Genomic DNA, 17815 nt, shown 5'->3' on the forward strand with positions numbered 1-17815 from the left:
GCTAGCATTTCTACCAAGACGCCTACTAAGTTACAGATGTTTCCATACAACTCTACAGTGCAGTACTGGTAACCTAAGGAATAAACAGAAGTTGAAATAAATTATAGTTGATAGAACAGTTCAGTCTGTGCTTGTTTTGCAACAGAAGGCTCCACGTAGGGATGTCATATAGTATCAGTTTCAGCACATAACATATAATGAGATGCCTGGGTAAGATTTAAGAAAGCTTGCTATGTTAAATTTAGAAGGTAAGTATATTTTGGTCAAGTACCAGAAAATATTTCTGGTTTCAATTCATACCAGTGGAATTCACTGTATATACAACATTGCCATGTATACCGCACTAGCTAGACCAGGGGTAGGCAACCTGTGGCACGCGAGCTGATTTTCAGTGGCACTCACACTGCCCGGGTCCTGCCACCGGTCCGGTGGGCTCTACATTTTAATTTAATTTTATATGAAGCTTCTTAAACATTTTAAAAACCTTATTTACTTTACATACAACAATAGTTTAGTTATATATTATAGACTTATAGAAAGAGACCTTCTAAAAACATTAAAATGTTAAAATGTATTACTGGCACGCGAAACCTTAAATTAAATTAGAGTGAATACATGAAGACTCGGCACACCACTTCTGAAAGGTTGCTGACCCCTGAGCTAGACATATCACCTAAATAGATAACTTTAAAGACAGTTTGCATCAAAAGAGTAACAACAATTTTTCAACACAGGCTAAACAAGTGAGAAAGATTAGGGTATGTCTACACTTGGAGCTAGGAGTGTGATTCCCAGCTTAGAGACACATTCATGCTAGCTCTCAGCAAGCTAGTGTGCTAAAAATAGCAGCACAGCGGAGGTTGGATGGGCAGCAGCGAGCAGCAGCACAAGCTAGTCACCCTAAGTACAAATCTGCCTGAACCCCACTGCTCACAGCTACCCATGCTACAGTGGTATTTTGAGCACACTAGCTTGATGCGTGCTAGTGCAAGCATGTCTATGTCAACTAGGAATCAGACCCCCAGCTCCAAGTTTACACATTCCCTTAGTGTTAACATAAGCAGTGGAACAATTATTCAAAAGTGTGTGTAAGGAGGTCAGAAGCTCTCTGCAATTGTCTGTGTAACTAGTTATTTAGAACAATACATTTTGAAAGCTGAAGCTAGATTTTTATTAATTTCTCACATACTCCTCATTCTTCAAATAAATATGTTGGAATAAAATGTGTTTCTAAGTCACAAGAGCCACAGGCTCTTGAGCCCTATTGGGAATCTGAGTTGTTACAATGTGCACGTGAACAGTTCTTGTACGTCATTTTCTTATTTTATTTTTTATTTATTTATACTCGACTCTGTTTGCTATCCCCAAAATTCCATTACATTAACGTGTCAGTTACGGACATACATTTTTGAAAGCTAGCTTTTAAAGTCTCAGATCAGCAAAAAGGCAAGGATTTCATAGTAAATACTAGATTAATGAACATATGTAACACTTTGTATCAAAAAGGCTTTACAAACAATAAACCAATTCTTGTGCCCCAGACTGTAAGCTTTCATAAAAATAAAAATGCTTAGCCCTTATAATTACAAAGATAAGTGAAAATATAAAGTGTAAATTGATTAAGTTTGTCTGCCAGAGTCTACAAATAGCCTGTAACAATAGCTCCGCATATGAACTTCCTCTATTCATCCCAATGCCTGTTAAGTCATCATCATGCTTCAAAGTAAAGTGTCACCATAGTTATTTCAGCTGATCAAAGCGTACAAGAATCATATTACAAAGATCTGCACAATCTGATCCAAGCCTTATTGGCATTTGAAGTGCCCTGAGTATAGTTAGAGACTAGGAATATTCCACTACTTTCCCTTCCATTCCCATTTAATCTCGCGGATGTAGTAAATATAACCAAAAAATTGTGCCTATCTACCTAGTAAGAATCTTCTGGTGTTAGTGACTTTTTCAAATATAGTCCCACTTTAAAATGTAAAATTCTGCATATATAAATTTGCATATACTCACATAAGTGGCTTAGGGAAATACTTTAGCTCTTTTACAAGTAGTGTTTTCAGGAAGATTACAGCTTCCAGCTCAACACCATTTGGTGGATTGTGATGGACAATGTTACGAATTTCCCTCTTCCCCCTCCCCCCCAACATAATTTTAACTGCCCCTCTAAGGTGTTTTTAGCTATCACACTGCTGCTTCCAGATAGCTTCTTCATGCTAATTAATGTCTATTTTTAGTTTGATTACGTCTGAAAGGGCACATCACATCATATGCCCTTTAATTATTCCTTCTTACCTTTTGTACTATTGTCTGCTTGCTAGACTGTATAAAACCGTATGTGCATTTAAAACCAGAATTCTAAAGCAATTATTTTCATTAAAATGGACACCATCAACTTGAAAAAAAAAAATCCTCTCTGAAAATGTGGTACCTATCAATGTTATAAGTAACATCTATGATTAACAAAAGATGGCGTTCAGTATTCTTGGTGTATTTGATTTTGAGTCAATTTCTGAATCTCCGTGGAAAATCAGTTAGCAAGAAGAACCCTACCTGAAAAGGCCTTTAGCAACAAAGGAGAAGGTACTTATATTTTAAGGAATTGTTTAAGCAGTATACCCTTTTTTCCTAATTACAAAAACAAAACCTAGTCCAGGGGGTACATCAGCTCATCTAGATATTTGCCAAGTTTTACAACAGGCTTCATGACAAGCACTAGTAAAGTCAGTACACACTAAAATGTCATACAATGACTTGTTTATACTGCTCTATATACTATACACTGAAATGTAAGTACAATATTTATATTCCAGATGCTTTATTTTACAATTATATGGTAAAAATGAGAAAGTAAGCAAGTAGTTTTTAAGTGAGGTGAAACTTATGATATGCAAGACAAATCAGATTCCTGAAAGGGATATAGTAGTCTGGAAAGGTTGAAAGCCACATCAATTTTAAAAAAGTTAATCAATTTCATGAGATTCAAGTTGAAAGTGTCCTTTTAAAACAAACAAACAAAAACTTACACCATGTTTGGAAAGGTTTATTTTATTTTTTGAAGCTATTTAACAAACATTTGCTAAGCCCCATACTATACAATATCAGAAACTAGGTGGTGTGGCTATTAAACTAAAAAAATGCGCCTTTGGAACATCTTAATTGTTAGTGTACCCTCAAAGATATAGTAGCTATTTTTCCTGTAAGTTTCAATATAGAAACCACTTTTTCAGAGCTAGAATTTGACAGCAATGCTTTGTTAGTCTTTTATAACTAGCACTACATAATAATTGTGCAAGGCCAGCAAATAGAAAGCATCATTTTAGTTCGGATATTTTTGTTAAAGTGCACAGCACATTAAGTGAAAATGGACAATAGTGTAGCTATATATTTATGCTTTTATACAAGCCAACTCAATGCAAAGTGATTTAGACCTTAGTTATTTACCACTTGCTGTTTGTTTACAAACAATGCTTTTCCTAGGCCTCAGTGACCGTCACATCTACAATGACAGAACCGGAAAGGGAAGAAAGGAAAGTTTCCCGTGCAGCCTTTGAAGGGTCCAGGCGCCCCAAAACACTCATCTACCCAACATCAAACCAATCAGCAGAAAATAAGTACAGGATCTGCCCAGCTTCTCTCCTTGCTCCCTAACGAGATTGGCTTCAACTGCTCCACCACGTTCTGTAGCAGCAGGTTGGGCGGAATCCGTAAGATGATTGGTGGATGTGCTGATACATTCACCAGCCACCAAAACTGCCTGGCCCATACCAGGGCTATCATGATGTGATCTATATCCTTCCTCTGCTTCCTCAAAGCCCCGAGTATCATAGGCATGAACAGAAAGGCACACAGTAATTCTGGAGTCCACGGGATGAGGAAGCACCTGTCAGAGTGGGCTCATGCCCCTCCGGAGGAAAATGTTAAATGTGTGTTGTGATATGTTGCAAATAGGCCTAACTTTTGGAAACCCCCACCCACGAAAGATGTTGTGGAGGACTTAAGTCTTTGAGGAACTATTCATGGTTTTCAGAAAAATCTCTGCTGAGTTGGTATGCCAGGATGTTCCATGGACCAGGTAGGTGGAGAGAAATTTGTGTAATTTGATAACAGATTCTGCAATCACAAAGATGTCTGGTTTCTTGACAGAGTGAAGAGGATCTTGACTTCCCGTCTGTTGACATAGAGCATTGCTGTAATGTTATCTGTCACCACTTGGACGGTTAAGCTCCGAAGAGACAAGAAAGCCTTGATGCTAGTCATATGACCTGAGCTCTAGAATGTTTATAAATAGGATGGCCTCCTGAGAAGACCATATTCCTTGAATTTTCAGCTGGTCAAGAGGAGGATGGAGAAGTGCGAGTGGAGGCTTTTCGTCACTAAAGACTTAAGCTCGAGGCATTGAAAAGGGAACTCGGATGAACTCCTTAAATGGCTCCGCCCAGGAATTTAATGGGTATAGGGTTTCTTGAGGAATCATGACCAGCAAATCCATACTGTGCCTGTTCGGTAGATATGCTGGTTCAGGAAAGGCAGAAATAAAGATAAAGGTGGTAGAGTAGCATGGAGTATTCTGCTGATATGATATCCAAAACCCATTTGTATATAATGATATGCTCCCAAGCTTGTTGGAAACAAGAAAGGAGGTCCCCAAATTGAGAAATGCACATCAACAATTGCAGCTGATAAGAACCACCTCGAGCACCCCATCAAAACACCAGTTTTGATGATGAGGGTTGTGAGGTCAGTGCCTGTGTAGCAGGCAGTCTCTTTCTGGAACCGCTACCTTTTTCTTTGGGCAAGGTGGTCTCTCAGAGTGAGAACTGAGCAGCATGAGGTCTCTGAGCTGTCTAGGACTTACTAAATTTCCTTTTACACACAGGTATGTAAATTCCCAGAGAGCACAAAGTGGCCTTGGAATCTTTTAACATATGCTGAGACTTATCTGTATTCTCCACAAACAATTTTAAGCTGTTGAAGGAGGACTGTATTCTGGACCTCCCTTGGAAATCCTGGGAATTGAAGCCAACAGACCTTTCTCATGACCACCAATGTAGAAATAGAGTGAGCAGCTGTGGCAGCAGCATCCAGAGAGACCTGCAGAGATGTTCTGGCAAGGAGCTGACCCTCTGTAATTACTGCCTGGAATTGGTCCCTCTGCTCTGGTGGTAGATGCTCAATAAATAAATTGAACTTTGAGTTGTTGGTGTGAGAATATTTCACTATCAACGGTTGATAGCTGGCAATTCTAAACTGTAGAATCACAGATTGATATAATTTGTGACAAAACAAAAATCAAGACACTTCTGATCTTTATCGTATGGCATTGATTTAGCATGGTGCTGCCTTCAACATTCATGTACAGCCTCAACAACTAGGGAGTTGGGAAAAGGATGAGAAAAACTCCAAATCTTCAGATGGAACATAATATTTCTTAACAGCCCTTTTACAGGTCAGCTGTATTTTTGTTGATGATGCCAAATTACTTTTGCAGGATCCAACAGAGCCTCACTAACAGGTAGTGCAATTTGAGCAAATAATGCTGTATGAAAAATATAAAGCCATTTATGTGGGCCCAACTTGAGGAGGTTAAGAAGTCACAAGTGCTACAACTGTGGGAACCCAAGCTCTACAACTTAACAAGGTAATAATGACACTTTCTAAACATTTTCAGGAAGCAGTCACCTGGGTCAGTGTTGCAAGTACATGGGGTGGCACCATGATTGGTCACCTGATGCTTTGCAATGCAGTAGACTGACCTGAGCCAAAGCTGTAGTGGGTCTCAGGTGAATTCTGGCAAGCAGTCACATATGTACATTCAGACACGTGGCCTACCATCATCAATCTGATCAGTACCATCATTTGGTTTGAAATCACTGTGCTCTGTGACAGTCAGAGCATGAATAATCTGTCTTGGGGTACGTAAGCACTGGGTACGGTGGAATCTAGCCTAGCTCCTGACTAACATCTGAGATGGGGTGACAGAACTTCTCAGTTTACCAGGAGTCCCAGCCATGCAAACAAAGAGAGGATACAGTTAAGGCCTACCAGAGTACCTGATGTGATTTGCCTCTGATTAACAAATCATTGAGATATGGGTAGATGTGAATGCCCTTCTTTTTTAGGAACGCTACCACTATGTCTAGACATTTTATGAAGATTCAGTCCAATGAAGAGTCTAAAGGTGAGTAGTTTGTACTGATAAGGGTTCAGCCCCACCTTGGATCTTAGGTACTTCCTCTGTGGGCTGAGGGAACAGCGATGTGGTAGTATGCATCCTATAAGTCAAGAGCCACAAACCAGTCCTGGGCTTGGAGTGATGAAGTGACGGAGGCAAGCATTACTATCCCAAATCTGGGGAGGGATACAAATTTGTTCAGTTTCACTGTACTCTTTAGAACCTTTTTTACAGCTTGTACATGAAGTAACAAGGTCACTTCTGTTAGTAAAAGGGGCTCACAAGAAGGGACCCCAAAGAAGGATGGAGAACAGGGAAGGATTGGGAGCAGGGAAGTGAACTGGATGGTGTAGTCGTGAGCAACGATGTCCAACACTCATTTGTCAGCTGTTATGTTCGCCTAAGGCTAATGGAAAGGGGTGACAGTTTCTGAAGGTCAGCTTGGCAATGGTCTTCACGTGGTTCTCGACAGTCTCATCAAACCTGCTGGATGGATGGAGAAGGAAGATGATGGGCACCTCCTCAACCCTCAAGGTCACTTGTCTAAGTAAGAACTTGAGCTGACTGTGAGAAAAAAAAAAACCATGACCTCTGTGCTGACTGGTACCAGAAGAGATTGTGTATGGTGCTGGGCTGTAAAAGACCTGGGATCTGAGTGTCACCCTGGTATCTTTGAGGCAATGTAATGCCTTTTCGGTTCTTGAGCTAAATAGGTCCATACCCTTGAAGGACAAGTCCTCAATTGTGGCTTCGACTTCCCTTGGTAAACCAGATGTCTGAAGCCAAAAGGCCCACCACATTGCAACTGCAATGGCCATCGAGCAGAGTTGGCTACCATTTGGCCCCGTTTGATGGAATCCCTCAGCTCTTCCATGAAGTCCTGCACAAGGTCACAATCGGAAGAGGGTTACCCTCTCTCTCATATCGGAAAGTTTTATTTTGCAAATAAAGCCCACTAGTTCATGATGGAAAACTAAAAGCTGAGGAATAGGCCTTTCAACTGACCAAGTCCAGCTTCTTGGGGTCCTTGTCTTTTGGAGTTTCTTCCATGGATCTGGTTTTCTCCTGGATGATAGAGATAGCAAACAACCCTGGTGTTGGATTGACAAAAGTGCTCAAAGCCCTTGAGTGGAAACTGGTATTATTTTTCCACTTACTTGGAGGTGAGCGGAAGTGAGGCCACGGTACGCCAAAGAGCCCTCGCTGGGTCCAGGCTGCCCTGGGTATTGAGGATGTTGAATAGCTTGGGTGTGTCTTCTTGGATCACTGTCATTTCAATGTCTAGTGTCTCAGCTATCCCTGATACTAACTCTTAGAACACTGTGAAGTCACTGACTACTGGGGTTGGGGCCACAGTGACTGCTTCATCTGGAGAGGAAAGGGTACCTTCAGTGGGGAGGGGAGCTAGCGTGTCTCTCTCACTACTCCTGCTACATCCTTGGGGGGTTCCCTGCTGTTCTGATGAAGGTCCCCTTCACAGCAATACCAGTGGCAACTGAGCTCTCCTTTTCATCAAGGTATGTGAAGTCATCCTGCTCAGGGATCTAAGCGAGGGCAGGCCCCAGCAGGGCCACTATGCCCAAGGTGGTGCATTATATTGGAATAGTCTGACCACGAGGACCCACCCATTGTCAGTCCTACACTGGGACTTGGTGTCACATGTCTTTCAAGGCAATGGTTCCCTGCGTAAGTCAGAGAGAAGAATTAGATCTCTGGGAATGGTGGTGCTGATGGGTGCAGTTCCAGCTCTGATGGTAGTGGGGCCAGGGCCAGGTCTGGTACAGAGAGGAGCAATGAGGGCGAACCATTGAGGGCATATTTCAGAACCAGGAAGGGTTCCAACCTCCAAGACCAGTGCTGGCACAGATCTCTGCGCCAGTATCTGTACTGGTGGACCGGTCTACCACAACCCAATGTCACTACTACTGTCTTGGTGCTATCCTTGATGTTGAGAATTTTGATGTCTTCTCTCTCAGTAGAATCTTCTGCATGGGACGGACACGTTGCGCAGTACACCCTGCATTTGTGCTTGTTGGAGAAGTGCCTTTCCACTCCAGAGGATGAAGCCAGTACCTCTGCTCCTTAGTCAGTGCTGAGGCCTTCAGTGCTGACAAGATTTGGCTAGTATCAGGGATGCTTACAATGGCACCAATGGGTTTGGCACCTTCTTTGCCTTCTCTTCCCTACTGGAAATGGGGATGTGGTGATCAGTTCTTAGAGCACTTGCCAAACATCATCTCTTCATTTCCTGTACAGAAGATATCTGCACTCCTAGATCTGATGCTACGGTCATGGATTACTCCACAGTCTCATTTGAATCTTGTGTTTTAGGATTTTCAGTTGTGGGACGAAAAGGAGCGGCAACAGCACACTTAGCTAGGATGTGCATTTCCATGGGACACAACAGGCATCTGCTGGGTTCATCTATGATGGCTATTACTCCATTGCAGGAAGGACAGCATTTAAACCCAGTAAGTTTAGAATCTGCCATAGCTACTGGCTGGTGTAAAGCATCTTGCCCCACTGTACAAGGGGGCATGTGTCCCCCCGTCTGCCCTAGATGCTTTTTTTTTTTTTCTTTTTTTTTTTTTTGCGCGGAGGGACTGCCCAACAGAAATTTTACAAACAAATTAATAAAAACGGAGAAATGAAGATGACAATTCTTTACTGGAGAAAGTTCTGGATGTCAGAAGTGAGTCGGATATAGTCCAGGTTCTGTCTCACTGACACAAGTGGTAAGAGGGAGGGTTGATGCCACTCTGCTCCATCATTTATTTCCTCATATAAGGCAGCATAAGATGCATGTGTGGCCCCACTGGACACTGCTCTACAAAGGATTCTGAGCCTGCACACAAGAAGCACATGTGCATCTACAGTGACACATATTCTAAGGCCTTGGCTACACTTACCAGCTAGTTCGACGGCTGGAAATCGAAGTTCTGGGTTCGACTTATCGCATCTAGTCTGGATGCGATAAGTCGAACCCGGAAGTGCTTGCCGTCGACTGCGGTACTCCAGCTCGGCGAGAGGAGTACCGCGGAGTCGACGGGGGAGCCTGCCTGCCGCGTGTGGACCAAGGTAAGTTCGAACTAAGGTACTTCGACTTCAGCTACGTTATTCATGTAGCTGAAGTTGCGTACCTTAGTTCGAATTGGGGGGGGTAGTGTAGACCAAGCCTAAGGCCTTGGCTACACTTACCCGGTAGTTCGACGGCTGGAAATCGAACTTCTGGGTTCGACTTATCGCGTCTAGTCTGGACGTGATAAGTCGAACCCGGAAGTGCTCGCCGTCGACTGCGGTACTCCAGCTCGCCAAGAGGAGTACCGCGGAGTCGACGGGGGAGCCTGCCTGCCGCGTGTGGACCAAGGTAAGTTCGAACTAATTCGAACTAAGGTACTTCGAACTTCAGCTACCTTATTCACGTAGCTGAAGTTGCGTACCTTAGTTCGAATTAGGGGGGTAGTGTAGACCAAGCCTAAGAGAAATCCTGGGTTCTATTCCACTTTCTGGAGCAAAGTGTGCAGTAACGGTTACTGATTTTTCTGTCCCATCTCTTAACACATCCCTTCTCTGGTCTGTCTGCTTCTTCCTTCTCCTTCATGTTGCCTGGCCAACAATACTGGTAGCATTAAGAAAACTGGAAAGACAGTCTCCTTGATCTGATACAAGGAGCAGCAACTGCAGGAAGAGTCCTGCTCAGTTTCTGCAGCCCTGAGCTGGAACATGCTCAGTGCAAATGGAATGTTTGAGAAATTAGATATCAACATCTAAAAAGCCTCTGCTGAACACATGCAGTTGGCAATTTTCAAAGAGACTTATAACTTACCCAAATTTGTGTATAATTTTAACAGCGAGAGCAAAAGGCACCTGGCTCCAGGTAAACTCCTTCCTAAATTTCAAGTATCTGCTCCAAAGCATGGATGTAAGTGCTAGAGCTCCTCAACAAAACGTTTGCAGTAATTTAACATTTGCAAAACATTTCCCCCAACCTTATTTTCAGAAATGGCTGAATTGTTTTTCTGAAACTTTCCAAAACAATTCAGCCCGAAGATAAGACTTGGCATGGAAAGTTTTAGACTAAACAGTTAGTTTGGCCAAGTTATAAGCAACTGAAAACAGTCTTGTAATAGAAAGTGTTCTGCAATCTCAACTACAGCGTCACCACCAGCTCCACTTATAATAATATTTAAAAAGTTATGTGACTACTTCTACCTGGTGTAATTTCTTTGACATCAGCAGAGTTACACCACGGATTAATTTGTCCCACTATCACTAATTTCTTTATTTGAAAAACCAGAGGGAGGGACTGCAACTTGTGATTAGCATAAGGAGATATGTTTAGGATTGTTTTGAATTCCAGGAGAAAAGGCACAGTTTTGAAGATATCCTATTCTAGAATTAACCCCCAATTGCTCTTGGAAATGAGATGAGAACTGTACAAATTTGATCAGTTAGGCACTTCTCTTTTTATCAGATTCATGAAGTTTTTTAAGTGTTATGTAACAGTGATGTAAGATTATTAAGAATGTAAAATTAAGGTTTATAGAATATTTTAAAACTATCTATTAATGATTATAAAATTGTCTTCATGTGGAATTAGAGAGGCCAAAGGAGCTGTATTTTAGCTTTCATGTGTTAATTTTGAAATGTAAAAGAGTTTATCACATACTTATTTCACTGGCAACCTGTTCTAGTTTTTCTTGAGATCTGCTGATAAGAGCCACATTCATTCCATGCTTTGCTAGCTGAAAGAAACAAAAGAGATACAGAGCAGTTCAATCACAACTGTGCAATAGATCACTAGCCAGCATCACCTTTAAGAAAAGATGAAACTTGGGTCAAATACTACAAAATATATATTGACTGGTAACAGAGAAAGTCAGATATAGAAATTATGATTTAAAATATCTAGAGATGAAGGAAAAATAAAACTGAGTACCAGATTGAGTACATGGTACTTTACTGCCCCACCACAAAGACACTTACAAAGGATCTTCAATAACTCTGCTCTGAGGTAGGTGAATATTTACATTTATAGATAGGGAAACCGAGGCAGGGGTTGTGTAATTTTCCCAACTCCACAGAGCAAGGTCAGTGGCAGAACTTGGGAATTAGAATACAGGCTCTTAAACCCATGTTTAACTCAAATAAACTAAATTATTTCTTTATAGCTCAACAAAAACACAGTTTATAACAAAATTAACTGTTACCTAATCAGCTATATTAGATTCCTTTATTTGTTCTACTGCAGTCCAGAGTCTCTGTCTAGCCCAAAAGCCAAGAAAGAGTGCATGTAACAGTATATAGGTATCTGATATTTGTACTCCATATTCTGCATTTGAGTCTAAAATACAAGTGAGGGCATTTCAGGTAACACTGATCTATGACAGAATTTGCATTTGCATGAGACAGGATGGCACTATACTATTTCACTTTCACTGAGTCTGGATAGAGTCCATATCGGTTCTAATCATTCTAAAGGAATAAAAAGGCTTACCTGTTCTGCATAGGCTTTTCCAATTCCATCAGTAGCTCCTGTGACCACTATAACAGGGGGAAAGAAGGGGGGAAATTAAATATTAGCTATCTTTACAGTAATAACTCATAACAAAGTGGTCATTAGTAGGCTATTGGAGCACCCCTTCCGACTAAGCAACTCACCAGGTTACATCCTCACATGGTACCTGACTCCAGTTCTTCTTCATTATTAAAAAACCTTTTTGAAAACCAACACTCCCTCTTCTAACTCCATAATCCACGTTTGGAGACCCAGATTGCCCTTTATGGCCTAAATGGTGACTTTCAACTCCCACTTTCAATTGTAAAAGTTAAATTGTGAATATCAAACACCTCTCAATTTAGTTTTATTTAAAACAGTGAGATTAAAATGGCCAGAGGTCTGTACGGAACTGATGAAAGTACATCCAGACTCATGGTGGACAAGTCAGCACAAGACCGTTTAGAACTAATTTCCACTCACATATTCATTTCCTCTGTGATCCCATCCCCTCATTTCTCACACCCAAGAGTCCAGGAAGTGTAGATTTATCAGTGGAAAGTATGGACAGACAAATTCTTATGAAATATTTTTCCCCCATGGAAAATTGGATTTTTGACTCAGTGAAAATTTTTGAGGTATGTGTGTTTTCCTCAAAAGCTTTCTAGTTTTCAGCAACTGAAAAAAAATGTTTTTCATATTCTGAACATTTCAACAAAAGCCAAAGTGTTCAAAAGAAAAAGAATCCCATTTTCTGATCCCTCTAGTGGCAAGTCTGGCAAACGATGACTAGGTCCTCTGGATTGGACCCTCATAAGTCTTTCTGGGACCTTCACCTACTATAGGGCCATGAGGAACTAAATCTTGGTACATCATGGCCACTTTTGAGAGGGGATTCCAAAACTCCATTCACACTGCTACCCACTGTTTTCTCAAAAAAAAAGAGAAAGAGCAGCTCCTCTATCATTTTCACTACTTTGCCTACCACCTGTTAGCCCCTTCTCCATCCAGCTAAGTATGCATATTCAGCATCTCCTTCTTCCTCAACTCTTCCCTGCCAGCCAGCCCACTTAACTACACTTAGGCCTTGTCTACACTGCCACTTTACAGAGCTGAAATCTTCTTGCTCATGGGTGCAAAAAAAAACACACCCGAGCAATGCAAGTTTCAGCGCTCTAAAGTGGCAGTGTACATAGTGCACCAGTGCTAGGAGCCGTGCTCCCAGCACTGGTAGCTACCACCCTAATCGGGGTGGGTTGTTTTTTTTTTACAATGCTTGGAGAGCTCTCGCCCAGCACTGGTGCCGTGACTACACAGCCACATTGTTAGTGAAGGCATACCCTTAAATAGTCTTCTCACTTGTTCAGCTTCCACTCACCTGCCTCTCCTAATTTACCCCTCCAACCCATTTGGGATTTGGCTAGATGACAGCTGTTGTTATCCTTAAATTCACATGAGAACTACAGGTTTCTTTGCGCTGTCACTGCTCATCCCTGTCACTAGATGGGTCTCAGGTAACTGTTCCTATAAAGCTTATTGCATTAAACTGAATTGGGAGCCTTAATCCAATATCCTATTCAACTTTCAGTTCAATTAAAATCTGCCCAAGCTGCCTCTCAGGTGTTGCAGAGTATCATGGCTGGGCAGCAATGATTTTCCTTTGAAGCAACATTAGGCAAAAAGTGCTAGTAACATACTCAAACAGAAGACACCACTTCTCCTGAAGTTTCATTCATGACCATTAATGCATAAGCAGCTGGGCTGCTCTTAGTGGACTGAACTGGGAGCTGGTTTAAAGTGTCCATTTCTTTTTTTTTTTTTTTTTCCTCTCTTCTGAGCAACAGGTTCACAGGAACAGAGTTTGCTTGCAACAAACCAAAAACAAATAAAAAAAAGTGATGTGCTTTGCCAGGTGCATTACAGTTCTGCAAAATGACCCTGTCCCCTAAGTTCAAGGGCTAAAGCAAGCTCTGCTTTAAGTCTTACATTATGTATTATCATACAATTCATTACTGCTCCAACAAAATAATATGCTAAACAAGACAAAAAAACTGCATAAATACCATTCTCCCAAAAATTTGACCCTCTTCTGGACTAACCTGACTTGAAGAATGTTTATGGGCCATTTTCCACATTATAAATTAGTGACGTATTTGAAAGAGCAGCCATTTCTTAATGGAAAACTGGCTCATTACATTTTCTCCTCCTATCCACAACTTCATGACTTGTCTCCTCTTCTTCCTTAAAAAGTTTCACTCTGGACTAGCAAGCTCTCAACTTGAAATTCCTCCATAAAAAACGTTATTGGTTTGTCTTTCAATGCTATCAGCGTCTTAACTGGGTTGCAACTGCAGACTGCATGCTCCTCAAGGCAGGGACTTAGTCTTCCTACATATTTTGTTAAGTATCCATAGCACTTCATGAATAAAATGTTAGATTCAGTATAGTGCAAGGATACACACACAGTTCTTCACTTGTTCTTTATTACCAAGGACATTTACATGATTTTATTTGCCATGTTTGCTCCTATTGCTTATTAATCATAAAATAAAATTGTGTGTGACAGCAGCCACTTTCAACATAACAAAGAGAAGATGTGGGACTTAAGGTGAGGCATATATAGCAAGAACAGTTTCCCCACTCCTTCAGGTCCTGGTTCACCAAGAGCCTATGTCTGGTGCCAACGGAAGCTAGATGCAGTGCCCTCCAGAATTCAAGTTTGATTGTTAAGTTGGCCCAGGGTTGACCATCACTAAAAAGAAAAGAGCTACAAAAAAATCACATCCTCCAAAAAGAAAATTATGCTGGCTCCGGTGTTTCCAACCAGGGCTTGAGCCATGCCCTGTGTAAGGCCACACGTACTTAATGCACATTGTTATAGCTTCACTCATCAATAAACCAAATTTCCCCCCAAATCCCAGAGTTTTCCCCCCATTCCTCCCCAGGTAAAACTCAATTCTGACATCCCCCCACTCCAGTTAATATATTCTGGGCTCCCCTCCCAAATCCCCAAAGCTCCCCCCCCTTTTTTTGCAGCATGCTGGAACTACAAGAACTACAGTTGCTGTGCATTTCTGATTCCTCCTTTTGAGAGAAATAACACCTGAGCCATTGTTTTCCTGCTCCTCTCCAGTTCTTCATCTTCCCCCCTCATCCCCCTCAAAAAGAGCAAGCAGTTCAGGAGCACTGTTCTTTGAGCCACTCTGCTCCTTTGTTCCTCAACCCCCTGAAGGGAAGGAGACAGTGGCTCCAAGAACACCTCAGTCCACTCTCCCAGGCAAAATTTCTGTTTACCCTCATTAAGTGTATTTTGTTCCCAGACCTACTCTCAAGCTCATAGAAGTTCTTCTTGGGAACAGGGATCCCAAACTCTACTCCAAAATTGGAAGCACTACCACTAGTCCAGCCTCCGTCTATTACCAGCAGGATGCAGAGTACTACTGGACCATTCTGATGGCAAAAGCATAGAGACTGAATTAGTGCAGAGACTGTAGCCTGGTTCACACTAATAGTTTTGCCAGCACAGCTATTTTGTTTGGCAATGGGGGGAGAGGGAGGGTGGGTCACACTGATGCAGCTATACCACCATAAAAGGTTCTGTTGCTGATACAGCTTATTTTGGTGGAGGAACTAAGCTATATCAGCAAAGCTGCTTCTCTACTAGGAGGGTTTGCTGGCATAGCTATATAAGCAAACCCTTTCTAGAGTAGATATGTCTCAGAATAAAGCAAGGTGATTGCGAGTATGAAGAGTCAGGGTTTGTCGCACTTAAACTGTCATACTGGTCTAGCTGCAGTGCTGCAGCTGTGCCACTGTAGTGCTTCAGTGTAGACACCACCTATACCGAGAGGAGGTAGGCAATCCACCTCCCTGAGAAGCAGTATGTAGGTCAGCAAGAAATTTCCCATCAATCTAGCACTGTCTACCCTAGGAGCTAGTGCGGCATAACTACCTTTCTCCGGAGGGGGAGAGGGCTGTTGTGAATTTTTCACACCCGAGAGATGAAGCTATGCCGATGTAAGCTCCTGGCAGAGACCAGCCCAAAGCTTTGAGGAATGGGTGCTGACATTTTCATTCCCCATTGAAAGACTACGGCCAGGTATACACTCAAAAGTTAAGGGCTAGTCTACACTGGCAACGCTAAAGCGTTGCAGCGGCAGCACTTTAACGTGGCTTGTGTGGTTGGAGGGCAGCACTGGGAGAGCGCTCTCCGAGCGCTCTAAAAAAATAACCTCAACGAGAGGCATAGCTACCATCACTGAGAGTGCGGATCCCAACACTGGTGCACTGTTTACACTGGCGCTTTACAACACTGAAACTTGCTGCACTCAGCGGGGTGTTTTTTCACACCCCTGTGCGAGAGAGTTGCAGCATTGTAAATTGCCACTGTAGACAAGCCCTAAGTCAACCCAGCTATGTCACTCGGGGGTGTGAATTTTTCACACCCCTGCGCAACATAGTTAAGCTGAACGAACCCTCACTGTAGACAATCCTAGCTCGACAGAATTCTTCCATTGACCTAGCTACTGCCTCTCAGGGAGATGGATTAACTATGCTTTCACTAAAAGAAAAACAGGAGTACTTGTGGCACCTTAGAGACTAACAAATTTATTAGAGCATAAGCTTTCGTGGACTACAGCCCACTTCTTCGGATGCATATAGAATGGAACATATATTGAGGAGATATATATACACACATACAGAGAGCATAAACAGGTGGGAGTTGTCTTACCAACTCTGAGAGGCCAATTAATTAAGAGAAAAAAAACTTTTGAAGTGATAATCAAGCTAGGCCAGTACTGACAGTTTGATAATAGGTGTAAGAGTACTTACAAGGGGAGATAGAGTCAATGTTTGTATCAGGGGGTAGCCGTGTTAGTCTGTATCTACAAAAACAACAAGGAGTCTGGTGGCACCTTAAAGACTAACAGATTTATTTGGGCATAAGCTTTTGTGAGTAAAAACCTGCATCCGAAGAAGTGAGGTTTTTACTCACGAAAGCTTATGCCCAAATAAATCTGTTAGTCTTTAAGGTGCCACCAGACTCCTTGTTGTCAATGTTTGTAATGGCTCAGCCATTCCCAGTCCTTATTCAAACCGGAGTTGATTGTGTCTAGTTTGCATATCAATTCTAGCTCTGCAGTCTCTCTTTGGAGTCTGTTTTTGAAGTTTTTCCTGTTGTAATATAGCCACCCGCAGGTCTGTCACTGAATGACCAGACAGGTTAAAGTGTTCTCCCACTGGTTTTTGAGTATTTTGATTCCTGATGTCAGATTTGTGTCCATTAATTCTTTTGCGTAGAGACTGTCCGGTTTGGCCAATGTACATGGCAGAGGGGTATTGCTGGCACAGGATGGCATATATCACATTGGTAGATGTGCAGGTGAACGAGCCCCTGATGGTATGGCGGATGTGATTAGGTCCTATGATGATGTCACTTGAATAGATATGTGGACAGAGTTGGCATCGGGGTTTGTTACAAGGATAGGTTCCTGGGTTAGTGGTTTTGTTCAGTGATGTGTGGTTGCTTTCACTGTGGAGCATCAACTCTACAGCTGTGCTGCTGTAGTGTTTCAACTGTAAACAAGCCTATGAATTGCCATTATGAATGACAATGAACAGTCACTGGGAAAGGAAAAGAGTGAGAATGACTCTATAAGCCTGGTGATTAGTGCACTCACCTAAGTTGTGGGAGGCCCAAATTCAAGTCCCTGCTCCAAAGACTAATTATTTATAAATGTAGAACTACAATAGGGGAAAGAGAGAGCCCCATACCAGAATACCCCCCACAGTCAAGTGGTTCGGGCACTCAGCTGTTTAAATCCCTTTTCTCCATCAAGCAGAGGGAGGATTGAACTGGGATCTCCCAGTTCCACGGATGAGTTTCTAACCACTGGGCTCAACGTCATATAGGAGAAAGCCTCCTCCTCCTCAGCTATTTTTGTGATTCCAGTCCTCTTTTGCTTTTGTCAAAATGCATGAAATCAAAACAAAAAATTGAGTCAGTTGTTTCAACCTGCCTGAAACGGTTTTCAACTTTTTGATTCACCAAAAATTTCAAAAAATGCCCTTTTCAGTTTGACCTGAATTATTATTATTATTTTTTTTTTTGGGGGGGGGGGGGGGGGGGGAATTCC

The 17815-nt window shown here is 42.1% G+C and overlaps 1 protein-coding gene across 1 annotated transcript in view; it reads right to left on the minus strand.

Annotated features, from left to right (window-relative positions):
- HSD17B12 (hydroxysteroid 17-beta dehydrogenase 12) overlaps window positions 1-17815 on the minus strand; it is a 130425-nt gene that overhangs the window by 40957 nt on the left and 71653 nt on the right. Inside the window, exons 2-3 of the mRNA XM_034768754.1 lie at window positions 11679-11725; window positions 10851-10926 (exon numbers count right to left, since the gene is read on the minus strand). Coding sequence (XP_034624645.1) covers window positions 10851-10926; window positions 11679-11725 — 123 coding nt within the window. The remainder of the gene's footprint in view (window positions 1-10850; window positions 10927-11678; window positions 11726-17815) is intronic.

Source organism: Trachemys scripta, chromosome 4, assembly GCF_013100865.1.
Source record: "Trachemys scripta elegans isolate TJP31775 chromosome 4, CAS_Tse_1.0, whole genome shotgun sequence".
NCBI lineage: Eukaryota > Metazoa > Chordata > Testudines > Emydidae > Trachemys > Trachemys scripta.